The sequence below is a fragment of the Hyaena hyaena genome, unplaced genomic scaffold (assembly GCF_003009895.1).
Source record: "Hyaena hyaena isolate Hyena2069 unplaced genomic scaffold, ASM300989v1 scaffold_1013, whole genome shotgun sequence".
Classification (NCBI taxonomy): domain Eukaryota; kingdom Metazoa; phylum Chordata; class Mammalia; order Carnivora; family Hyaenidae; genus Hyaena; species Hyaena hyaena.
Genome location: NW_024081648.1, coordinates 519,569 through 545,925, shown reverse-complemented (window position 1 = coordinate 545,925; position 26,357 = coordinate 519,569). Strand labels below are relative to the sequence as shown.

The window sequence follows — 26,357 nt, the reverse complement described above, 5'->3', positions numbered from 1 at the left end:
AAATTCCACACATGAGTGAAATCATGTGATAACTTTCTCTGACTGACATTTCACTTAACATAATACCCTCCAGTTCCATCCACATTATTGCAAATGGCAGGATTTTATTCTTTTTCACCACCGAGTAATATTCCATTATATTTGTGTACCACATCTTCTTTATCCATTCATCAATTGGTGGACATCTGGGCTCTTTCTATAATTGGGGTATTGTTGGGAATGCTCCTATAAACATCGGGTGCTTGTGTTCCTTCAAACCAACATTTATGTATCCTTTGGATAAATTTCCTAGTAGTGCTATTGCTGGGTCATAAGGGAGTTCTGTTTTTAATTTTTTGAGGAACCTCCACACTCTTTTCCAGAACAGCTGCACCAGTTTGCATTCCCACCAGCAGTGCAAGAGGGTTCCCCTTTCTCCACATCCTTGCCAACATCTGTTGTTTCCTGAGTTATTAATTGTAGCCACTCTAACTGATATGAGGTGGTATCTCATTGTGGTTTTGATTTGTATTTCCCTGATGATGAGCATTGTTGAACATCTTTTCTTGTGTCTGTTTGGAGAGGTCTGTGGTAACAAAAATCATTCAAAGGATGGTTTGCCAAAGGACAGCAAATTTGCATCTCCAACTTCGTATCAGATCTAGGATTTATGTTCGTTGAGACCTGAAAGATACCTGAACTATTGAAATCAGGTCATGCTGGTACAGTTGAAATGCCATCAGTTAAATGTGTATGTGGCATGACTCTATCCCTGGGTTCCTCACCCAGCAGAGTGGCACATATGAGTGGTTTTTTGTACCATATTCCTCATTACAGCTGAGGGGCCAGAGCAAGGCAAGCGGTTGAAGATGAGTCACCTCCTCACTGAAAACCACTGGTATACATCAAAACTGCTGGGTTTCACCTCTCTTCCCTCTCAGTGTGTTTGGGAAATGTTAGTTTCTCTGGATTTGGTCTCCTCCTGTGTGATAGGAAGGTGTTATGCTAGATGCTATAAGTGTAAGATACTTCACTAAGAACCAGCTAAGTCACAGAAATTTTGAGACGCTGCTGGCAGCATTACTTTGGTTTTACTGGTGCTGAATTCTAATAACGGTACATAGACCACTCACATGCCTGGAGTTACTAAGATAACGAGGAAATCCAACTCAGGAGCCCTTTTCTCTTTAGCTTCTTCATTAGTGAATAAACAGAAGTAATGACCCCAGTGACAAAACTTGCAGGGCAATAGGCAACAGTCTCCATTCCAAGGGATTCTCTTTCCTAGAACAAAATTACGTATTTACTCAAGATATTTTTATCTTGACAGAAAATGAATAAAATATTTATCTTAGCAGTTGCCTAACATTTGTTCAATAATTATTTGGCTCTTTTTTAAAAAATAATCAATGTTTTACTTTATGTTTTGAGTGACAGAGACAGAGCATGAGCAAGGGATGGGGAGACAGAGAGGGAGACAGAGAATCCAAAGCAGGCTCCAGGCTCTGAGTTGGCAGCACAGAGCCCTACATGGGGCTCAACGCAGGGCTTGAACTCACAAACCACGAGTTCATGACCTGGGCCAATGTCAGATGCTTAATCAACTGAGCCACCCAGGTGCCCTGGCTCTTCTTTATAGAAACATTATTCTTTTAAAACATTATCTTGGATTACTCAGTCTTTTAGGTGATTTGAAAAGAGGTTCGGCTTTGTGATACAGAGCTTTCAAAGGAGCAACATCTGAGCCAGAGCATTTTAGTGTTGCTCAGAAGTAGCATTCTAAAAAAATCTATTATCTGACATCTTAATTAAAACATTGGTAGGTTCTTTCACAACAGCTTATAGTGATTTTGACATTGGTAGCCAATGTCAGATTATACGGTTTATGAACAGGTGCCCTTTCCTGACCCTGCTTTTGCTTCACACCTTTCAAAATATTTCTTTAATCTCAACATTTGCCTCTTTGGCTGTTTTTCCCAGAGCTTCCAGAGGCTTCCATTCACTTTATTCTTCTTAGGCCTAAGGAATTTGAGCAAGTCAGGACTGACTGTATCAGGAGCGCCCTCTTGAGGACAGACTTGTTGAAGGAAAACTAAAGTTTTCATTCACTTAGTGCACAGTTACCTCTCAAGGCAAGGGCGAAGGAATGCATTTTATGAGACACAAAAGTTAATTAATTTTTTGTTTTCTGGCTTTTACTTCCATTAGGTCAGCCACCATCCACCTATCTCTGCATGTCATGCTGAGTCTGGAAATTTTGTTTTCTGGCAAGGTAATGTGCTAATATATTTGGCCTCCATCATTTTTTTGTAATGTTATAGATTTATTTTATTCAGGAACTACTACAAGTGCTTGTTAAGATCAAAAGTGGGCCCTGGACTTGGGCTTTGTCGGATGGATTTACACCACTTGGTGTTCATGCCTCTCATCTCTGAACAATTACTGATATTTGTCTACTCCATAATTAAGGGATCAGGAGGATAATTTAGTTGTTCCCTGAAAAAAAGGTTTCTCCATCTGTGTCTAAGCCACCACCATTTTATTCCTATAACTTTTTCTCTAATTCCATAGCCGCTTGACATGCCTTGTGTATTTCAAGAGACACTAAATATTTACAGGCATTTATCAGAGTCTACACAACAGGATTTTGTGTGTTTTTTATTTTTCTTTTGAAAATCGTAATTTTATTTCTAAACATCACATTTTAGAATTTCTGACTTTTTTTTGGTTTGGGGGTTGTTATCCCTATATTCAGTTTATATTTTTGGACTTAGGAGGAGGGTGTGTTGGTCTGAAGAATAAATAAGACTGCAAATATTTCCTAAGTGGCTTAATTAATTTTGTTAAGTTATATATTTATTCAAAAGTTAGAGTGTACTTTAGAAGAAAAAATTGAGCATCCTGTGTTTTCAAACAATGAGCACACATCAGTTTTTAAAGCATTTTTCTCTGTTAACAGTGATAACATCTGAATTACCACATTGCCTTTTTAAAAAAAATTTATAGGGGCACCTGGGTGGCTCAGTTGGGTAAGCGTCTGACTTCGGCTCAGGTCATGATCTCACGGTTCATGGGTTTGAATCCTGCATCGGGCTCTGTGCTGACAGCTCAGAGCTGGAGCCTGCTTCAGATTCTGTGTCTCCCTCTCTCTCTGCCCCTCCCCTGCTTATGCTCTGTCTCTCTCAAAAATAAAATGCACATTAAAAATTTTTAATAAAAAATCCATAGAAGTTAAAAGATACAAAAGAATATTTTGTAAAAAAAAAAAAGAAAATCCCCTTCCTCTACCCCAGTCTCCAGCCACTCAGTTCCTCTCTCTGGAGATAATATTACCATTTTAGGTTAAAAGTACCATAGTTCCCTTTCTGAATCTTTGCCATTAAAGTTTAGAATTGAAGCTTGATTACAAACTTCTCTAACTTTCACTGAAACTGTCTGGGAATAATTCTTAAAAAATCTCTAACCTCCTAATTGCTAAGAGTCATTGACCCCAGAAGCACATTATTATTATTATTATTATTATTATTATTATTATTAAGTTATGTATTATGCAGTGGAAAGGATTTTCTCCCAAGTAGTTTCTGTGTGCCCCTTACTGTACACAACAGTATTCTTCTCAGCGTCCATCTCTTCTTTCTCATCAGCCTTTTTCTGGGCTATCCCACCTACTCCCATAGGCTCCTAACTCCCAAATCTTGCTTTTTTCAAAAAATTTATTTATTTATTCTGATAGAGAGTGAGCAGGGGATGGGCAGAGAAAAAGGGAGAGAGAGAATCCCAACCAGTCTCTGTGCTATCAGCAAAGAGCCCAATGTGGGGCTTGATCTCACAAACCTGTGAGCTCATGACCTGACCCCAAATCAGGAGTCAGATGCTGAACTGACCGAGCCACCCATGCACCGCTCTTCCTTTTTAATCCACTCTGACATTTCTCTACCTTTTAATCAGATTGTGTAAACCACTTACACTTTTTATGATTATTGATGAAGTTGGGTTTAAATGTGTTCTCTTATTATGTTTTCTGTTTGTCATATCTGTTCTTGTTCCCCCCATTTTCTTTCTCTGCCTTCTTTGGGACTGAGTATTTTCTATGATTCCATCATATCTCTTTCATTGGCTTAGTAGCTTTACCTCTTTGTTTCATTGTTTTAGTTGCTACTTTAGGATTTATATTATGTATCTTTAGTATAGTCTATCTTCAAGTAATATTATGCCACTTCACATACAGTGTAAGAAACTTACAGAAGTGTCCTTCCAGGGGCGCGTAGGTGGCTCAGTCGGTTAAGCGTCCGACTTCGGCTCAGGTCATGATCTCACGGTTCGTGGGTTCAAGCCCCGCGTCGGGCTCTGTGCTGACTGCCAACTCAGAGCCTGGAGCCTGCTTCAGATTCTGTATCTCCTTCTCTCTCTGACTCTCCCTTGCTCACACTGCCTCTCTCTCTTTCTCTCTCTCTCTCTCAGAAATCAATAAAATATTAAAAAATTAAAAAAAAAAAGTGTCCTTCCATTTCCCCTCTCCTAACCTGTAACCTTTGTGCTACTGTGAACATAACATTTTATTTATGTATTTTATAAACCCCACAATACAACATTACTATTTTTGCTTTAAACAGCCAATTATCTTCTTTTGGTAACAACTTGATTGAGATATAATTTGCACGTCATACAATTCGCCTATTAAGAGGTATAATTCACGGAGTTTTAGTATATTCACAAAGTTGTCCAGTTATCATCACCATCAATTTTAGAACATTTTCATCACTCCAAAAGAAAACCCGTTAGCCAATATCTAACCCCACGCCAACTTCCAATTTCCATCAACTTCTTCCATCCTTAGGCAAACCCTTACCTACTTTCTATCTCTATAGATTCGCCTATTATGAATATTTTATAGAAGTGGAATGTGGCCAGGGGCTGCCTGCTCCCAGCCCTATCCCTCTCCTTCATCATGGCCTCGGCCTCCTTCCTTTCACCTTCCCTGTGGTCTGTGAATTATCATGCAGCAGTCAGAGGGACCACACGTCTCTGTCATTCTTTTTCTATTCCTTTTTTTAAAATTCTCTTTCTACTCTGTTCTTTTTCCATTTCTGTCTCCCAGTTGGTCCCACCCTTTAGGCAAATGAGAGAACTATGAAACCATCTACAACTTCTCCCTGTCTTTCGCCGTCGGCATCTAAGTTGTCGGCTAGTTCTACTTCCACTTCTTCCACGGTTCTGGGGTCATTCTCTTCTCTCTCTCTCTCTCTCTCTCTCTCTCTCTCTCTCTCTGCTACTGGCCTTAGGTTGCTTCACCCTCACTTATCCTTGGAGCGGTTACAGCAGTCTTGTAACCTGTCGCTTTGCTTCTCATCTCGTGTGCTCCTGGGCCATTCTCTGTATTGCTCCCAACTCTCTGCAAAGTCTGTATCTAATCGCATGAGTTTTCTAACCAAACATCTCATTTTCCCCCAGTGTATCCACACCAGTTGTCTTAGCCTGGCTTCTAGAGCCCGTTGTTTTTGTACTCAGTCTGTCTTCCTGTTCGTCTCGCTAAACAATCCTGTAGCACAGAATCACACCATGTTCTCTTATACCTTTCTTCCTTTGAACAAGCTGGCTTCCGTCTTCTATTGCTTTTTTCCTGTCTACTGAACTCCTGCTTATTCTTCAAAGCCCAGTCTAGGTGCCCCCTTCAGACAGGCCTCTTCTGATGCTTTTCTCCAAGCATGTTGGTCATTCCTACTTCTGTGGTTCCATTTCTTCTTAAACCTATTCAGTTCCAGCCTGTGCCTCTCTTTGTGGACATTCCTTGTTTTCACTTTTGTCTCCCTTTAATACCGTGACTTCTTCTAAGGGAGGGACCTTATCTTATAATTTTAGTTCCCCTGATTCTGTTCCAGATACCCAATTGGTACGTATATTGAATGAAACCTTATCCTGTATGATAATGAATTTTATTATGAAGAGGTTATTCTATACAGTGGTTGATCACTTATCCAGCCTAAGAATTCTTTGATCTGTGTAGCTCTCCTTTTAAATATGTACCAATTGGTATTTCATTTCAGATGTGAGATGGAAAAACAAATTCTGGGGCAAATCCATGGAAATTGTTCCCATTGGCACAACCCATGTGACTCTGCCAGCGTAAGTTCTTCCATGCTCAGGAACTTTATAGACTTTAGGAATGGGGTTCCCATTGTCCCCCATGGTGCTGCGTGTACGGCTGTTTTCTTTTACTTCATTTGACAGTAAGTCCAAATGTACCTCAGTTTGACAAGCTCACCTTTTCTCTCCTTCAAATGGAAATGCTACCTGGAAACCAAAGTTCCCTGAACGGAAGCTCTTTGAAAACTCATTTCCATTTTCTAACAAAATTAAGAATGGTAGTTTTGCTTTAACATTGTTGTCCTACCTCACTATCAGAATTCCTTTTAAGAAAAATATGGTCTTGATCCTGCAGAGATTGTTGATGCTCATTTACAAAACCAAATGACTGTGAGTGTGGCCTCCGGGACTAGGCTAACAGGACTCACTCTGCCACTTACTAATTGCAAATCCTTGGGCACGTTAACTTAACCTTTCTGCTCACTAGTTCCCTCGTCTATAAAACACGAGAAATAAACCACCTACTTGGCAGGGCTTGTGAAGATTAAATGAATAATGTACATAAAGCACTTTAAAAAGTACTTGGCACACAGTACACGTCATGTAAGTGGTCTTATTACCATTATCCTTGAAATTATTGTATGACTCTGTGAGTCTGAATATTTTCTCATTGTAAAAAGATTTAAGATATGTGTATCTTAAGATATATATAAAATAGGGGCACCTGAGTGGCTCATTCAGTTAAGCATCTGACTTCAGCTCAGGTCATAAGCTCAAACATAAACATTACAAATTTTTTTTAAAAAGATTTATATATAAAATAGATATGTGTCTCTGCATATACATATATGCATACATATACACATATGTATGCATATGCATGTATATACACATACATGTGTGTGTGTGTGCATGCACACATGTCTGTGTGTAGATAGCAGATTGTGGAAGATTCCCCCACCTTCCCCATTGCCTCTTCCTTTTTCTAGTTTGGTGACTTTATGCAAGTCACCTCTGGCTCTCAGTTTTCTCCTGTGTCAAAGGAGAGAGTAGGTTGTTCGAGGAGATCACCAGCTTCTGGTGAAGTCCCTGGCAGCTTCCAGCGTACTGTTGCCCTCTGTGACACGTATGCCTCCCGGGGGAGTGGAAGTCAGAATGCCCAGCACGGCTTAGGCACTCAGTCAGTGTTGTTTCCGGAAATGAAGGAAGGAGTAATTCATTATGTGATTTTTTTTTTTTTAATTGCGATATCTGTTTGCATTTGCTGCTGGCTCTTCTGGGAATTGTTGATGCTACCATTTCCTCCTTTTTAGCTTTGGAGATCATTTCGAGTGGAACAAAGTGACCTCTTGCATCCATAACATCTTAAGCGGGCAGAGATGGATTGAGCACTATGGGGAGATTGTCATCAAGAACCTGAATGACGACTCCTGCTACTGCAAAGTGAATTTCATAAAGGTAACCCCTGGGAAGGCCTTGCCAGAGCTGGGGCCTCGGGGCACAGGACATCCTGGGGGAACTTTTCACCTTCACCTTTGTGCCATCAGGCAAACACTGGCAGGGGGTCCCTGGTGTTCCCCCCCTCCTGACCCCTCTCACCTGGACCAGGGTTGTGGCCCTTCTAGCCCCCCTCATTCCACGCTTACCCCGCTGTGGTCTGTCCTCAGTGCAGCAGCCAGAGGGACTCTTAAAACGTAATTCATCACGCTACAGTATGGATGAACTGAAGACATTATGCTAAGTGTAGTAATGCAAAGGACAGATGTTGTGTGACTCCACTTCGAGGGACCTAGAGCAGTCAAACTCATAGAGACAAAAAGCAGAATGGTGATGCCAGGGGCTGGGGGGGCGGGTTGGGGAATGGCTGTTAGTGTTTCATGGGTATGCAGTTTCAGCTTGGGAAGCTAAAAAAAGTTCTAGAAATATAAAATGATGATGGTTGCACAACATTGTGAATGTGCTTAGTGTCACTGAATTGTATGCTTAGAAATGGTTACAATGGTACATTTTGTTATTTATGTTTTACTAGAATTAAAAAAAAAAGTCATGCTGTATATCGTGGAAATCCTCCAACGACTTCTGTCTTTCCCAGAGTAAAAGCCTGCCTCCTGACAATGGCCCACAAGGCCCTGTGCCCTATGCACTGCCCACCCCCCCTTATGTCACACACGTGCACGCATGCACACAAACACATGTCCGTGCAGCGCACACACCTCCACACAGTGGCCATACATGTATGAACACGCACACACACCTGCCTGTACATGCATATGTGCGCCTGCACGCACACACACAGACACGCTCATTCCTCTCCAGCCTCAGCTCCCACCAAGCCCTCCTCCCCTTCTGACCACACTGGCCTTTCTTTCTTTCCATTTCCTCCCGCTTGGGGCCCCTCTCCCCGGATCCTTCCATCATCGGCCCTGTCTTGCCAGTCACTCTCTATAATATCCCACTTTCTTCAAAGGTTTTATTCCCATCTCTAGTTAGCGTGCTCACTGTTGGTTTACTTATGTATTTTCATCTTCTGTTCCCTACACCCGCCTCACCAACCCTGACTCTGGAAAAGCAAAAGCCTGGTCTAATCTTGCTCCCTGCTGTAGGCTGATGTCTGGAAAGGCTCATGAACATTCATAGGGTAAATGAACAGATTGGCCAAAGACAGAAGCATGGAATAGTCTGCTTAGCTTTCCAAGTGCCTCAATTCCCTTAGACTGCACTTGCCCTTAAAATTCTCATGTACTTAACATGGTCTTAAAGGAATATTTGCATTTAATTAAGATCAAAATCATAAGCTGAGAGATTAGGCTCTAATTGTGGCATTTCATGCAGTATCTCTTGCACCACCTGTAGCCTGTGGGGGGACATTATGGAGAGGTGGATGGGGGTCTTTATCATATCCTGTAAGTCAGACTGTGATGTAGATGATAAAAAGCTAGTAATGTTTCACATAAAATAAAAATGACGGTGCCTTGAAAACTTCACGTAGGCTCTCTGCAAAAAAAAAAAAAAAAAGAAAAAAAAGAAGGGAATATGGTGCAGGGATACATACCCCTGAGCCAGGTGAGGGCCACCTAGTTCTCAGCATATTCCCCAAGGAAATGTGCTTAAATCCCATTTCTGCCATCTACCTGGTACTCACACACTTAGAGCCAGAGAACAGATTTCTATGGCTACAAGAGATGAGGGGATTGGAACACTGGGTGTACCTTTGGTGTTGAAAGAGTCTCTGAAAGCAGATGTGGCCCTTCCCAATGGAGCATGACCCTTCCTCTCTGGCATCCCCTTGTATCACCAGCATTGGATCTGTCAGCAAATATCTGTAATAGAAAATCGGACTCCTTCTTCACAACACACTTAAGAGCCTGGACAGTGTCTATTGCTGCTTTCCTCCATTTTTACATGAGTAGAGACCTGCAGTTTACATTTCTGCTTCCGCTCTCTGATGCCACTGTACTCCATCCTTCCGTCCATCTTCCCCATAGACAGAAAAGGGGGAAACCAAACCACCAGAATATGGCCCGAATATGCCACTCAACTTTATTGGTTTTCAAATGTGGATTTTGTTTTGGCTAAAAATAGCACTAGGGGTTTTGGTTTATGAAATAATGCCTTCCGTTCCTTTGTAGAGATTTTTTAGGGCAGCCAGGTAATTGGGAGATTGAAAAAAAAAAAAAATCAACTCTAGGGAGTTAGACTACCCTCTGCTGGCCACCTTGTGGTACTATATAAAACCCACAAGGTTGAGCTGAGGCGAGCTGCTCTCAGACTAGGACCAAGCCACAGTGTTAATAAGGGTTGTCGAAGGTTCCAATGGATTGGGTGAACAAATCTAGTTGGGGGCGGGGGTTGGGAATAATAGGAGAACCTGAAAATTGGTTGCTTTATTACGACCAATTTTAAGGAGCCTCCTTCATTGGTTTATGAAAAACTGTCTAGTTCCCATCTAGAAACATAAAAATTACAAATTACTTCTCTCTTTGATTGCAGTAGTCAGAGCTACACTGACATCCAGGGAATGGGTATTCCAGAGGAGGGGCTTAGCGGCCAGTGTGTGAGACCTGAGCCTTTCCTTCTGACGTTGCATATAGCAAAAGTAGGGAGAAAACCCATATCTTCCCCAAATGTTTGTTGTTGAGTTGCACACTGTAAATAGAGACTTAGCTGTTAATTTCTCTGAAGTAATTAAAAGTATGATATTTTTAAAAAGCCAGAACCCAGAACCAGCAAACTAATTCTTGTGGGTTTTTTTCTCTTTCCTTTGCTTTTCCTCTTAATACCTGTAATAAGTTGACCCCAAAATACTAAACAGACAACTCCTATTTGAATCCTAGGCAAAATACTGGAGCACTAATGCCCGTGAGATTGAAGGTACGGTATTTGACAAGAGTGGAAAAGCCGTGCATCGGCTATTTGGGAAATGGCACGAAAGCATCTACTGTGGTGGCTCCTCCTCATCCACTTGTGTCTGGAGAGCAAGTTAGTACTTGGGTTAATCAGTTCTGGGCAAGGGGTGGGGGGACATGGCCAGAGGAACTATAGACGGGATGGAAGCAGTATCTATCTGGTGTCTCTAGCCTTTGCCTGCTTTGAACTCCCTTGGAGCAACCAGCCTATTTTTCATTCAGGATTCATCATCTCAGCCTCATCCTAATGCTTATCAACAATACCTCAGTTGGTCCGCCAGGTCCTGGGTTCTTAATCTTGGAGCAAAGCCATTGGTCACTTAATCCATGGTCACTCTCTGAGGAAATCTTCCAGGCCACACACACCACTCCTGTGCCTATCCTGGGCACTAAGGAGTGTTAGTGAAGTACAGGAAGTCATTCTAGAGTAAGAATGAATAAAGAGGAAACTGTTAGTAGACAAGAAGAGTGACCTGGGGCTTCTACAAAAGTCAGGGGTCTCCCGGATTCATCCAATACCATTAACCACTTTGAGGTCGCTTGTAATTCTAGAAAAATACTGAGCCTTTGAAGCAGCTGTGGGGAAAAAGGGCTAGGGAAGCCAAACCTTCATAACATGTCCCCCAAAACATTTTAAGACTTTTGTCCATCTTCTAAGTCTTGGTCATATTATAAAACCATCATTCTGAGATGGTTCTCTCACCATGAGAATGCTTTGGGCTGATCAAAACAAAACAAATTAAAACGAAACCATCCTAATAGTGACTCAAATCATTAGGATGTGTGCTATTCCTTAACAAAGAAAGGATCGGATGGGCCCATGTTTGTTATACAGGCAACTTACTTGTGTCAAGAGCACAGACCATTGAGGACACATTCTGTCCTTCCCAATGTAGCAATGATGTTTCCCTTCATGGATGTCAAAAATTTATCATGTTTTAATATCATATCACTAATCAGGGGAGAAGTGAGGGAAAAAGCATTCCTTTCTTGGGCCTCTCTTTCTTCAGAAATGAAATACTTACTAGGATCCCCCAGCAAATGTGTCATTAAGTTTTTGTCATCCTCAAGTAGACCCAAATCCATTCTTGACCCAGTCATGGGCAACCTGGTAGGCAGGAGAGATTCAGATGGGCTTAGATTTGACCCCTAGGGAGGATACAATGCCACATGGACAGAGCAGTTTCTCATTAGCAAGTAAGAAAGGGAAGTGACTGTACGGTAAGCAACCAACAATGTCTCTTTCACTGGGTAGCACCCATATGTCATCCACTGTCACAGAGGTGGCAATGAAGCCAAAATGAATTGGCACCAGTGGCCACCTTCCTAGCTTTAGAAGTTCAGAAAGACACTATCCTTTGCTTAAAGTATGTATCAGAGATGAGAACTGCCATCCCCTCCGGATGTTGGAGTAGCACCTTCATAAAGCACACGTGTGGAGCTGTTATGCTTGTTGTTGTTGCTCGTTGACTTTGTTTCTGCCTTGACCATGAGCATCCCTGGTCTGTCTTCAAGAAGACCCACTGTCTCTTGGGAGAGCCTCTCCTCAGCCAGTGGTTGGGAGACAGGGCTGGATTTTGCCAGGCCCAGTAGGAAGCTTATAATTAGGACAGACAGAGAATTAGACTTAAAATTCGACAGAAAGGACTCTTGAAGCTTCAGAAACTGGGTCTACAGAATGGTTCGTGGACAGCTCTTGTATTTGTATGTGAGAGCAACTCCAGCTAAGGCTAGGAGTGGATGTTATCAGCCTATGTTTGACTTACCTGGTATGTAAACTATGTGTTTTAAGCTTGGTTTTTGGCTGGGATTCGAGTTAGGGCAATACACTTACATCAGTCTGCTTGGGCTGCTATGACAAGTACCACAGACTGGGTGGTTTAAGCAGAGATGTGTTTTCTTACAGTTCCAGGTAGAGGCTGGGAAATCAAAGATAAAAGTGCTGGCAAATTTGGGTTCTGGTGAGAGCCTCTTCTTGGCTTGCAGACAGCTGCCAGATCAGGTCTGCTCCCTTTTGACCTTATTTAACCTTAATTATTTCCTTAGCCTCCTTCTCCAGACACCAATACCAGGGGCAGGGCTTCAACATACCAGTTTTGGAAGGACACAGATATTCAGCTCATAACACTGCCGCTGCCCCCACCAAGCCACACCTTTCTTACATGCAAAATAGATTTATTGCATCCCAACAGCCCCAAAAGTCTTAACTCATTCCAGCATCAACTCTAAAGAGTAAAATCCAGAGTCTTAGCTAAATATCATCTAAATCAGGTATGGGTGAGGCTGGAAGTATAATTTATCTTCTCCAGCTGTAAACCCTTGAAACCAAAATATGCTTCTAAAATACAATGGCAGGACATGTGTAGGATCAACATTCCCCCTCCAAAAAGGAGAAATAGGAAAGAAATAAGGGGTGATGAGTCCCAGGTGAGTCCAAAACCCAGTAAAGCACATGCCATTGGATCCTAAGACAGCAGGTGATAGTTTTTGGCTTGGTGCCCCACCCTCTGGATCCACCTGGGAAGTGGCCCTTTTCCCCAAGGCCCAAGGCTCTGGGTGGTGGCAGCCTGGCAAGTTGAAACTGTGGCAGTGGCTCCACCCTTTGAGGGGTAGAGGCATCCTTCCCACCCCCCACCCCCTCCCCGGGCCTGTGTAGTCTGGGCCTGTGGTGGCAATGGTAGCCCTGATGATCTCTGAATCACCTTCCCACTGGTTCTTTCCTTTTCTTGAGGGATAACACATGCTTGCAGCTGTATAACTTGATGGTCGCATCCTGTAAAATGCCAGTAGTCCATCAGCCTTACTTCATTCTGTCCCCTTTAGGTCCAGCTGGCAGTATTTCTGCTGTATAATCCCATGTCTATTCCTGGCTTCCGCTGAGTTAGTTTTAAATTTAAATGTGTAAGATTTGGAGGGACAAGACTTGATATGAAGAAGAGCAGGAATGGAAGAAAAGAGTAACATTGACCACTTGCTATGGGTTCAGCACTATTTTAGGTTCTAGACGGAGTTCCAGGAGGATTTGACATTTCTTAAATGAAAAACGGATTCTCCAGAGTGAGAGCCTTGTTAGTCAGGAAAACATGGAGCCAGAGTTCTTTTTAACATGTTTATTTTTGTAACAAATTATTTTTACAGCTTCCACAGTATAAAAACTTCACGGCATTACATAAATTCCCTATCTGACCACATAAAAGAGGTCTTATCCTCGTAGGTAGAAGAAAACTTACAGAGAAAAAGATTTATAGAGGAACATTCACTACCTATTTGTTAGCCAGGATGTTTTAATATAAATGGAAGATTTTTAAAGCAGAGAGAGAAAAAATAATAGCTGAAATGAGATGAAAAAGGTGAAGGAATTAAAATGTAATGTAAATGAAAGGGAAGTTAGAAATGAATGATTTCTTTTTCTTTTAGATCCCATGCCAAAAGGCTATGAGCAATATTATGGCTTCACCCAGTTTGCCCTAGAATTAAATGAAATGGATCCATTGTCAAAGTCTTTATTACCACCTACAGACACTCGATTTAGACCAGACCAAAGGTAAGAATTTTGTAAAGATCTTTATCTCCAAAGATGTAAAACTCTTTATAAAAAGTCTTATTAACAACTCCCAGGCCATCAGAGGAGCTTGAGAGAGACAATATCATTAGGAGTAGAGGTCTAGGAGGACTGGAAACAGTCATGTTGTGGAAGGAACGGAGCCCAGCTTAATTCTATATGTGGCCTGGCCTTTATTCATCAGTAAAGCCTTATTCCTATTGAAATATCCCTCAAAAGTGTTTATTTTTAAGAGTTTTAATGCCTACAATAATATAGAACTTTGTAATTGAAAGAGGGAAAACACCCAACTCCCTTACACCTCAGATTTAAATTATTTTGGTGCATAAAAACCTAACTTCACATTCTAGGTTTGCTGGCAACAAGCTGTGTAATCTTTCTTAGTCTCAGTTTCCTCTTCTGTAAAATGGAAATAATTATCTTTGCCCTTGGGCCTAATTAAGACTCAAAACCCAGAAGGAAAAAGAAAAATTATATATTTGACTTTATTTAAAAAAATAAAAACCTTCTTCATGGCAAAGTAAAAAAATATTTTTATACCCAGAGTCAAAAAGATAAACGACAAACTAGGAAATCTATATTTGCAACTCATTTCATGAATTGGTTCCAGAAATCAAGATTAACTCATTTAGAAAAATAAGCAGAGGAAAAGGAACTGTTCACAAAGTAGAAAATGCAGATATCCCTTAAGTACATGAAAAGAGGCTTTTCTCACGGAAAGGAATGCATATTTTCAAAAATGTTTTAAAAAGTTTCTTTTGGGGGAAGAAATAGAGAGCAAGCAGGGGAGGGGCAGAGAGAGGGAGGGAGGGAGGGAGGGAAGGAGAGCCCCAAGGAGGCTCTGCATCGTCAGCATGGAGTCTGATGTGGTGCTTTAACTCATGAACCATGAGATCATGACCTTAGATGAAGTCAAGAGTTGGATACTTAACCAACTGAGCCACGTACGTGTCCCAAGAAATGAATATTTTTAAAAACATGTTGACATACTAATTCTTAACCTATTGGGTAGCAGAATTCAAAAGTTTGATGTACCCTGAGGCTACAGGCAAAAGGCTACATGGTGAGGAAACAGATGAGATGAGAGATAGAGATGAAAGAGACAAATTCCTTTTTATAGATCTGATTTTTTGAGCCACATATATGTCACCATTCAAAAGATAATATCTTGGGGGGCACCTGGGTGGTTTAGTCGGTTGAGCGTCTGACTTTGGCTCAGGTCATGATCTCCTGGTTCATGAGTTTGAGCCACACTGTCACAGCGTGGAGCGACAGTTCGCAGCTGTCAGTGCAGAGCCTACTTTGGATCCTCTGTCCCCCCACTCCCTCACTCTCTGTATCTCTCTCAAAAATAAATATTTAAAATAATAATAATAGGGGCACCCGGGTGGCTCAGTCAGTTAAGCAACTGACTTCGACTCAGGTCATGATCTCACGGTTCTTGGGTTCGAGTCCCGCATCAGGCTCTGTGCTGACAGCTCAGAGCCTGGAGGCTGCTTCAGATTCTATGTCTCCCTCTCTCTCTGACCCTCCCCCACTCATGCTTTGTCCCTCACTGTCTCTCAGAAAAAAATGTTAAAAAAAAAACGTTGGGATGAGCACTGGGTGTTATATGTAAGCCAACTTGACAATAAAATATTTTTAAAAAAACAAACAAACACACACACACACTAAAATAATAATATCTTCCCTAACTACCTCAAAATATGGTTTTAAAGGTTGAAGGGGGGTTTTATCTATAGGGAAGCATTCTGAATATCCAGTTTAGATACATAATTCTAGAAGTAATGAGTACAGCATTTTCTTGGAATTTGTGTTGCTTTATTTTTTCCCTTAATGCCTCAGGTTTCTAGAAGAAGGGAACTTGGAAGAAGCTGAAATACAAAAGCAGAGGATTGAACAGCTACAGAGAGAAAGGCGGCGGGTCTTAGAAGAAAATAAGGTGGAACACCAGCCGCGGTTTTTCAGGTGTGTGTGCATATCGTGTGCATCGCTGGAGGATAGGTGCTGGCGACAGCTGATGCTTCCTGCATGAAGGGAGTGAACATGGGTGTCCTCTCCCCAAATGAGAACCTTCTTGGTGTTTTTCTTGCTTCAGAGTGTGGAAACCTCTCTGGAAAATGAAAAATCCAAGTGGTCTAAATCTTTTTCTTTTTTCTTTTTTTTTTTTTTTTTACTTAAAAAAAATTTTTTTTTGAGAGAGAGCACAAGTTGGGGAGAGGGGCAGAGAGAAAGAGAGAGAGAGAGAGAGAGAGAGAGAGAGAGAATCTTATGCAGACTCCACACGTAGCACAGAGACCTGTGCAGGGCTCAACCTAATAGCCCTGAGATCATGACCTGAACCAAAATCAAGAGTCAAGTGCTCAATGGACTGAACCACCCAGGTGCCCCGCAAGTGGCCTAATTCTTAAATTGCAGAAGTCACAAAACACTTTGTTTGGATGTGGAACATTTGCTATTGATTTTAAAATAACTTGCCGTGAAAGTCTTATTGAAAATAGACTTAAAGATCTAGAAGGGGCATCAGAGATCATCAGCCATTTACCTCCTCTTTCATATTAACCGAGAAGAAGCAAAGACCCAGGGAACATAGGTGATCTATAGGAGGCCCCAGTGAAATGTCCTGGACTGGCGCCTGGCTTTCCTGAGTCCCGGCCAGGGCTTGGTATGGTTTTAGGGGCTTTTTTTTATTGGTTCATTTAAAAAACCCAAAAATCAACATTAAACAGGCCCATGTAGAAAAGCCACAGGTTCCTGCCCTACCCCTTTTGCCCCAGTCTTGCTTTCAGGGCAGCCAGGGTTTTATTTTTGCGGGGTTGTTTGGGGGTTTTTTGTTTGTGTTTTGATTTTGGGGGTTTTGTTTGGTTGTCATTGTGTTCTAAGGGATAACACAAACACTTTTAGGAGGAATTAGCTACTAATCTATCAGCAGCGGCAATAAAGTCTGCATTCCAAAGTAGCAATATAACGGGGCGCCTGGGTGGCTCAGTAGGTTGAGTGTTTGACTTTGGCTCAGGTCATGACCTCACAGTTCGTGGGTTCAAGCCCCGCATCGGGCTCTGTGCTGACAGCTAGCTCAGAGCCTGGAGCCTGCTTCAGATTCTGTATCTTCTACTCTCTCTGACCCTCCCCTGCTCACGCTGTCTTTCTCTCTCTCTCAGAAATAAATTTAAAAAAAAAAAATTTAAAAAATAGGAATATAGCAATGAGTACTATTCATCCCCAAAATATAATGCTTTTTTCCCCTAGAGTCGATGTGGATTTTTCCAGATCCTTTCTGATCATTTCCACAGACTCAGGAGATAAGCAAATGAAGATCAATCAACTGGCCAGAGTTTCATCCCAAAATATTCATAACTTTGTGTAAATATTTTTTAAAAAAGGCATCTTTAATATTTTTTTAAGACAAGAGATAGATAAATGGATAGATTAACAGACTGATCAGTTGATTTACTCATCAATTGATACATATACACATATACCCTTAAGTAGGCCAATGTTTTCTTTTTCTTGCATAAATCAGCTAGGGCATTGTGTCTTTTTTTTTTAAGTAGACTTCATGGCCAATATGGAGCCCAACATGGGGCTGGAACTCACAACCCTGAGATCAAGACCTGAGCTGAGATCAAGAGTCAGACACTTCACCAACTGAGCAAACCCAGCGCCCCAGTGTCATTTTTAAACAAGGGAAACTACATTTATAAAGTTGTTCATTGCGGTATATTTTAGGATCATTAAAAATTGTGGGTAACTAAACCGTCTCAAGAACTAGGTAGGGAGAGTCATCAATTTTACTTAATGTGAAAGTCCACAAAGTCTGTGGAGCTCCATGGGAAACAAATTAACATTTAAATGCAAAATATAAACTGTTATCAAGTTGCTGTTGCAACCTTCTAGAATTATGTGTGGAATGGAAAAGGACAGAACACGGATGCAGCCAGGTGGCTGTTTTTCCTCTTGATTGACTGTTAAGTTATCACGTTATTAGATGTGGCAAATAAAGAGCTGGAGAAAAAGCAAGAATTCTTCGGAAATAGTGGTCCTGGCAAAGAGGTGACAGAGAGGAATGTGGGAACAAGGGACGCGTCCACGGGAATTCCAAGTGGAAACTGCAATTCCTGAAGAACCGGGCTCCTCAGTTTCCTAGTCAAGTACCTGATATGCAGACTGGCTTATTGTAGACAGACCTCTATTCGAATAGGGAAACAAGTGTGATGAGAATCCATATTCCTGAGAGCATGGAGAAACAGGCACTCTCCACCTTTGCTTCTGAAGCATATGAAGTATCAGTCAAAATTACAAATGTACACCCTCTTTAACATGGCAGTTCTACTTACAGGAATTTTTAATGTAACTATACTTACATCCATACAAAATTACATATTGTTGTATGTTTATCATATTATTATTAACATATGTCTATGATAGCTAGAGATTAAAAACAGCCTCCTAGGGGTGCCTGGGTGGCTCAGTTGGTTGAGCGTCCGACTTTGGCTCAGGTCATGATCTCACGGTTTGTGGGTTCGAGCACCGCATCGGGCTCTGTGCTGACAGCTCGGAGCCTGGAGCCTGCTTCAGATTCTGTGTCTTCCTCTCTCTCTGCCCCTCCCCAGCTTGCACTCTGTCTGTCTGTCTGTCTCTCTCTCAAAATAAATTAATTAATTAAAAAAAACAAATAACCTTCTAAAGGCTCATCAGTAAGGTACCTGTTAAACTGTGGTCCATTTCTACAATGGAATATCATACAACTGTTTAAAAAGAAATCAGGGTTGCCTGGGTGACTCAGTCAGTTGAGCATCTGATTCCTGATTTCTACTCAGATCATGATCTCACAGTTTGTGAGTTCAAGCCCCAGATTAGCCTCTGCACTGACAGTGCTGAGCCTGCTTGGGATTCTCTCTCTCCTTTGCTCTCTGCCTCAACCCCTCCCAAAAATAAACAAACTTAAAAAAAAAGAAGAAGGAAATCAGGATTCCCTTTCACCACAGAGTCCCCAAACTTTTCCTATAAAATACAAATGGCAAATATCATTAGCTTTTCAGGCCGTAAGGTCTTAGTAGTAATTACTCAAACTCACTGAGCAGCATAAAAGCACCAATAGACAATAGATAAATGAATGGTCATGGTGGTGTTCCAGTAAAAAGGGATTAGGATTAAAGGAGATCTAGTTATAAAATAAATACCTCACAGAGATTAAAAAAAAACACAACATAGGAATTATAGTAGATAATATTGTAATAATGTATGGTAACAGATGGTGACTACACTTACCATGGTGACCACTGGTGTAATGTTGTGTACAGAATTGTTGAATCAGTATATTGTACACGTCAAACAAATATAACATCTTATGGGGCGCCTGGGTGGCTTAGTTGGTTAAGCGTCCGACTTTCGCTTAGGTCATGATCTCACGGTTCGTGGGTTCGAGCCCCGCGTCGGGCCCTGTGCTGGCTGCCAGCTCAGAGCCTGGAGCCAATTTCAGTCTGTGACTCCCTCTCTCTGACCCTCCCCTGCTCAGGCTGTCTCTCTCTCTCTCCTAGAAATAAAAAACATTAAAAAATAAAATTAAAAAAAAAATAACATCTTATGTTAATTATATTTCAATTTTAAAAAAAACAACAGTATTACAAAGATAGGCAGAAACCTGAATTTGACCCTTGGGCTGTAGTTCACTGACCTTATTGTGACAACAGAAAATGGTCTCCAGTATATATTGTTATGTCAAAAACTCAAAGAGTAGGACACCATTGAATGCTGTCATGGTGTAACAAATGGGAGAGGAGTGGAGTAGTTGTCTGTGTGTGCATGCATATTCACACATGTGTGAGATGGCTCTGAAAGAATGCAGGTCATTATTGCCTCTGAAGAAAAGGACTGGAAATCTGAGGGATTGGAATAGGAAGAAACCTTTTAGCTATCTACCCTTTTGTACCTTTTGAGTTGCTATCTATTTAATATATTATCTATTCAAAGAATAGTGAACCAAGGCTATTCTCTCTTTAAAAATTTTTTTTATTTTTTATTTATTTCTGAGAGAGAGGGACAGAGACAACGTGAGCAGGAGAGGGTCAGAGAGAGAGGGAGACACAGAATCTGAAGCAAGCTCTGTGCTGGCAGCTTGCACAGAGCCCGATGCGGGGCTTGAACCCACGAACTCTGAGATCATGACCTGAGCCGAAGTCAGATGCTCAACCGACTGAGCCACCCAGGTGCCCTTATCGTCTCTTGACTCTTAATGTCTTCCAATTTAATGTCAACTTATTACTTCATTCAACAACCAAGGTGATTTGTAGCTTTTACATAGTCACACCCAAGGTGTGGCTGTCATCCCAGCCGTGTTTTATATGTGACAAACTCTTCCCTTATCCATGCTTCTGTCAAACGCACTATTTTTCACAGCCTCTAAGTTTGAGAAGCCAAAGTTAAAAGTGACAAGATGGCCTCTAGCCTTCCTGTTCCCTCACAGTTCCTAAATGAGACTGTCAGGGACTTTGTATGACTGCGAGAATGATAGCCTGGCCCAGGGTTCGAAGAAAGGAGGGGAAGGGAAGGAGAGAATGTGACAGTGTTTTCAGTAGCCTTCAAGAAATTCTTTTCTCCTCAGGAAATCCAGTGATGACTCTTGGGTGAGCAATGGCACCTATTTGGAACTTAGAAAAGACCTTGGTTTTTCGAAACTGGACCATCCTGTCTTATGGTGAAAAAGGAAAGAAGAATGATCCACTTGTACTTCTCCTGTGTTTGCTATCTGAAGCCACAAACCTGTGTCTATATATTTAAAAGAAATTACCTAGAATGATCACCTGTGCTTAGCTTAGCATTGTAAGTATTTAAGTATGTATTTTTTCAGTAGTTTCCTTTATAATTTCAAATGTTGTCACGATTGTTTATATGAATGTAGAACACCTTGATATTTTATTTTATATATAAGCTATTTAATAAAAAATGAAAGGTTGAATGTTAATGTGTGGGTTAAAAAAGAAGCTTTAACACTAATTTTCCAAAGGTTAGGAAAATTCAAGTTAAATTTATGCCTTATAAAATTATGTTGGAGAAAACAATGTATCTCTCCCAGGTGCATTAAGAAATAAGAATACCCAGGGTTACCCACTCATGCATAAGCTACCCACGTTTAATTTGGGAGCTCAGATATCTTTTTGCCTCCGACAGCTCTTGGATTGTTCATCCAGAACAATTCTGCTGGTGCCGGAGACAGAAGAATACTGGCATTTGCATTTTCGTGGCTGGGAGGATGGTGGGAGATTAGTGGAGTGTATGTTTTTATATAACATAGATACAGCACCTCCTGCAGAGGAAAGGCATGTGAGCTCATCCCTTCTCTGGAGTTTTATTGCCTTATGTGCGAAACTGTACCCTGTCACTCAGATAAAATGTCATTAATCTGAGAAATGCCCATTAATTAAATGCTATAATGGCATCCCAGAGACACAGTAGGAGATTTCTCCTGAGAACTGAATTCTTGACAAGTTAAGAAACTATTTTCTGCTTCCCCCCAGCCCCACCCCTAGATTCCCCGCCTCCTACTTTTCCCATATCTCTGTTGAGTATGGAATGTTCCAGTTGAGCTTAGAACATACAGTGCATTCTACACAGCAATTTGACTTCCTAAAAGTTTAGCAAAATAACTAATTGTTTTCAGGAACTAAACAAGTTTTTCTTAAATACTGTTTTGGTATTTTCTACCTCTTAATAACGGCATATTTTAGATCTTGTATAAAAAGTTTGACCATCTGCCTTATAGAAAAATGTAGAGAATCGATGTTCTTCCTTTGTGTTGTGTTCTGATGAAACTTTGTCTTATCTGTTTCCTACACTTTCTTCTTACTCATTTCACTCTTTTGTGAGTTTTGCAGCAGTCTTGAATAACACAGATTATAACTACTAGAAGGGGAAACTTTGTCTTTTTAAATATGTTATTTAGAGTACAATAATAGAATTTGTGCAGTAGTTGAAGTATGTTATCAAAGCAATTCCAACTTCTGCCCAGATTACACTAAAACCAAAGCCTAATTTTTAAGCCTTTTACTTTATTGTCCATAACAGTCCTATGGAATATCAAGTATGATGGTGTGTTAAATAGTTTTCTCCAGAAAACAATTACAGATGTTTAGATAATTTCAGAGCATGTAGAATTCTATGAATGAAAAGTAGAATAAATAATGGGAAAAAAAGGACACATGACTTTTTCTCAGTTTATACCAAATAACCAGCTAGTAAGACTGTATTGCACTTTCAAAATGGAAAGTTATTGAAAGTGGGTCATAGCCTTTTGGAATCTGCAAATGATTAGCATTTTAAAACAATAAAGGACTCCTTAAATATTACACTCATTCATTCCATTTTATCAAGAAGTCAAGATGAACACAATGAATATCATTTCCATTTCTAAGCAGTTAAAGGACACAATCAGATTCTTTGGTACATGGCTTTGTTCTTTTCTTTTCAAGCGTGTATCCAAATTCTGCTCGCAGAGAGGAAGAAACAAGCTGTAGATTTAAGGATACTCCAGGGGAAAACAAATCTAGTTTTCACAGTGTGAAGGAAAATGGAGACTTTTAACCATATCGACTATTAAATAGGCCTCTTCCAGAGGCTGGTTCAAAAAAGAAACAACAACAACAAAAGCAAGATGTGCAGCCTGAATGGGTGGAGGTTTGTCATACAGTATTTGGAAATTTTTTTAATCATCCCAGTGCTGTTACTTCAGTTGATCTTATGCTTTATATTGGAGTCACAAGGATAAATGGACCAAATATCACCTTTGTGGTCATCTTATTTGAGATGGAAGCAGGGGTGAATTAGAATATGGTACAGAACTATATGCAGATTTAAAAAGCTGCTAGTCAGTACCAGCATCTATAAAAGACATTTGTGAAATTTAAACAGTTTAGTGATACCATACTGTTATAATCTTAAAACTCCCTTTAGGGGGAAAGGGCTTGTTTTTTTCCTTCAGTCCCTGTTCTCAAAAGCACCTTCCCATGTCATCTGTAGCTCAAGGGCATTTTATATTTTTAAGATAAAGAAAATAAACGTGGAATTCTTTGGGAAGAATTCAGGTAGAGTTTGACTTTCTGAACTTTGAAAATCCCAATTACATCATTGCAGTCACTGCACCATCTAAGATACATGTTTTAGCCAACCTCCATTTTATTCCTGATTATTCTATCCCCCATTTATGGTGAATTACACAGATACTCTTGGGAATGGGACTTTGTGCCGTCAACCACATTGTACTTCAGAAGTTCCTATTGGCTGCTGTGGATTACCCCAAGCTGCAGGCGATCTATTCAGGAAGGAACCAGCAGTCTCCAGTGTGGCCAGACAGCACATGGCTTCTGTCTGCAGGCCCCGACACATAGTCTGGTATTTCCTGGAGTCAAATGTAATAATCCAAATCACAGGGCAGCTGTCCATGCCGTTCACCTCCCAGAAGTCAGGCTGGTTCTGGTACTGAATTGAACGGAGTTTGCTTTAGGCCAACAGTCCAGTTATCTATCAAGTAGAGTACCCAAATAGCCCATAATCGTTGTGTGCTCCCCGAGGGACTCTGGAAGAGAAAAATATACAAACTCCAAATATCTTCAATGTTTATTTCATTTGAGCTGCTGCCTTTCTCATATTCTTTTAATTACCTCCAGTAAATCATTTGCTTGAGCTTCAAGTATTGTCCCTCATCTGTATTTTCCAGATTTATGATGAGTGGTCTTGTTCTACTATTAACAGTGTCAACCGTAAAAGAAAAATCATAAAGTTTTTATTTGGCTGTTGAATTTTGTTGTAGGCCTACTAACATATTCTAGAAGTTCTATCATATCTTCAAACTCTCGTAGAATTTTCTCAGACCTTTTATTTTAAGTTATGAGTAGGAGCAATAAAGTTCTTATGATGTTAGGAATAATACTTCCAATGTATTGGCATAATTTATTTGAATGTCTTTAATTTTGATATTAACATCAACATAAATCTATTTTTGCTACAAGATGATAGCTATTTTCATGCGCTCAACTTCCCTCTGCATATATGAATCTGTTACTTGGTGTTAGTCTTTATTTTCCTGTGTTGGAAATATGTATCACTTAAGTATCTGTAAATCATGACAGAAAATGCAAGCCACTTTCTGAGTCTTCTGTTTGGCTTATGCAATGATAAAAAGTTGCTAATTTATTTTACTCATGATGGTTTTATCTTCCTCCTTTACCCTCGGAGGATACTTTTTTTTTAAGGATGTCTATAAATCTTTTATCTAGCTGTGTATGAGATTATTTTCTGTTTAAAGCCCACCTTGCCACCCATACCTCATTATCCACACCAAGCTCCTACTAATTTGTTTATCCCCTCATGTAGCTAGTTGACTGGGAATAAACAACATGGAAAAAGGCCAACTGTGTCTTTGTCTTTCCAGGTTAATGGGTATTAGTGACTGCTGAAAGGGACAGAGTAAGACTCTAAACTAGGTTCTTTTGAGGAAGAAACACACCAGGTTACCTAAAGTGATAAATATTTGAAATAAGAATACCCTGGGACATAAACTGGGAATCCATGAAATTGCCATACTTTTGGTCCCAACGTTTTCCAGATGTATTACAAATGTAGGTGCCCCCAGCCCTCAGGACGAGGGATTTCTGTGTTTACCTCAGCACACTATGGAAATAGGATTTTCTGTGTGCCCTAACATGAAAAACGAAAATGCCGGCTGCTTTTTCCAATTTAATGGCCCTTATGAGTGGCTGACTCCTCTCCTCCTCCCATATCCACACTGTGTCCTTTGCAATGCTAGGAACATTCTTAGCCTTCACTAAAGGCCCATCTGATTCACTGGCATGATAAATATCATGTCACACAAGGCACTGGATTGCAGTTATGTGCATAAACTCACATCTCTGTATCCCTAAAAATACTTAAAGAGACAACCAAAGGCAATTTATGAAACTTGATTGGATCCTGGCTTAAAAGAAAAATAAGCTATGAAAGACATTTTGAGGATAATTAATGAAATTTGCATAGAAGCCTAATGAAATGATTGCTAATTTTCAAATATGTTGATATTGCCTGTTGATCTGAATCAAATCTGCCATCAGAGAAGGATCATTTTCCAACATTATTCAAAATCATGGGTTATGAACACTAACAGAAATCTTAAAAAGCAACCTCAGAATATTTTAACATGTTGGCCATTGCTGAAATAGGTCTTAAAGCATCCTAAAGTGTTGACTTCAATGAGACAATAAAATTTGGAGGTACGAGTTCTAGGCCATTGGTTTACAAACTTAGTCCTATTATTTTATAGTTATACCAATAGCATGCCAGCGCTAACACGATAAATGGACGTCAGTGACCCACATGTCAGGACATCACCGTCCTCTGCACACTCAGACAAGGGTTTCTTATTACAGACTTATTAGCTGGGGTCCCTGCAGACAACTGAATCTAATTCCAGTACTTAAAGAGACAAAGATGAAGGTTGCCTGTGGGGCTTCTCACAGGTTTAAGGCATATTAGCAACAGCAGGAAGCTGTTACTGCCGCCCTGAAGCAGCTGGAGCTTCAAAGGAGGAAAGGGCCATGGGGCATCGGGGCATCGGGAGCTGTGGTGGAGGGGCGGCCCAGCTAGCAGATCCAGCCCAGAGGAAGGAAGAACTGCCCTAATCTCAGCCTCCAACAGCTTTCATCCTTTCTGGTGGCTGAACCCAAGCAAGCAGGAAACCCCCGTTTCTTAGAGTTCAGCCGCTGGGAGGCAGGGGAAGGGAATGGCGAACACAAATACAAGCACCTGGGGATGCTTGAAGGGCTCAGTCAGTTGAGCTTCCAACTCCTGATTTCAGCTCTGGTCATGATCTCTCATTTCATGAGATCAGGCTCTGTGCTGACAGCGAGGAGACTGCTGGGGTCCTTTCTCCCTCTCTCTCTGCCTCCCCCCCACCAAAAAAATAAAATAAAATAAACATTTAAAAAGAAAAAAGATATACAAGCACCTGGACCTGATCTTCGCTGGAGGAATTCACATCTGGGCTTTCAGAGGAATTTTCAGTAAGTAAATAGGCTTAAGAGCCAATATTTCTTTTTTGAGAGGACAGGATTTGTTAAAGCATTTTGACTCCGAATTATTTTACCAAGGATGAATTATGGTTAGTTGTGCTTTTTAAAAACTCTGGTTCTCGGTGATATTGTTTGTTGTTGTCACATTTTTAGTGTTTTTTTAGTTTATTTATTTATTTTGAGAGAGAGAGAGAGCGCGTGAGCAAGGAAGAGCAGGGGAGGGGCAGAGAGAGAGAGAGGGAGAGAGAATTGCAAGCAGGCTCCACA

At 40.8% G+C, this 26,357-nt stretch overlaps 1 protein-coding gene and 1 long non-coding RNA gene across 5 annotated transcripts in view; one reads left to right on the top strand and one right to left on the bottom strand.

The window, feature by feature from the left end:
- OSBPL3 (oxysterol binding protein like 3) overlaps window positions 1–24,437 on the top strand; it is a 93,871-nt gene extending 69,434 nt beyond the window's left edge. For 2 of the 3 annotated variants that reach the window (XM_039221790.1, XM_039221791.1), the window contains 7 exons: window positions 2,188–2,251; window positions 6,024–6,102; window positions 7,377–7,521; window positions 10,398–10,542; window positions 13,887–14,013; window positions 15,877–15,999; window positions 20,636–24,437. In XM_039221790.1, coding sequence (XP_039077721.1) covers window positions 2,188–2,251; window positions 6,024–6,102; window positions 7,377–7,521; window positions 10,398–10,542; window positions 13,887–14,013; window positions 15,877–15,999; window positions 20,636–20,732 — 780 coding nt within the window. In that variant the 3' untranslated portion in view covers window positions 20,733–24,437. The remainder of the gene's footprint in view (window positions 1–2,187; window positions 2,252–6,023; window positions 6,103–7,376; window positions 7,522–10,397; window positions 10,543–13,886; window positions 14,014–15,876; window positions 16,000–20,635) is intronic. The other variant, XR_005526335.1, reaches the window with a different exon arrangement.
- LOC120223588 lies at window positions 7,393–19,370 on the bottom strand. 2 transcript variants are annotated; one of them, XR_005526336.1, is made up of 5 exons: window positions 19,303–19,370; window positions 10,734–10,891; window positions 9,273–9,383; window positions 7,710–7,866; window positions 7,393–7,454 (listed from the first exon to the last, which is right to left on the bottom strand). It is a non-coding gene; the product is annotated as an uncharacterized LOC120223588 (long non-coding RNA). The 2 variants fall into 2 exon arrangements; XR_005526337.1 differs by having other exon boundaries at window positions 7,710–7,852.
- Window positions 24,438–26,357: the final 1,920 nt, after the last annotated feature.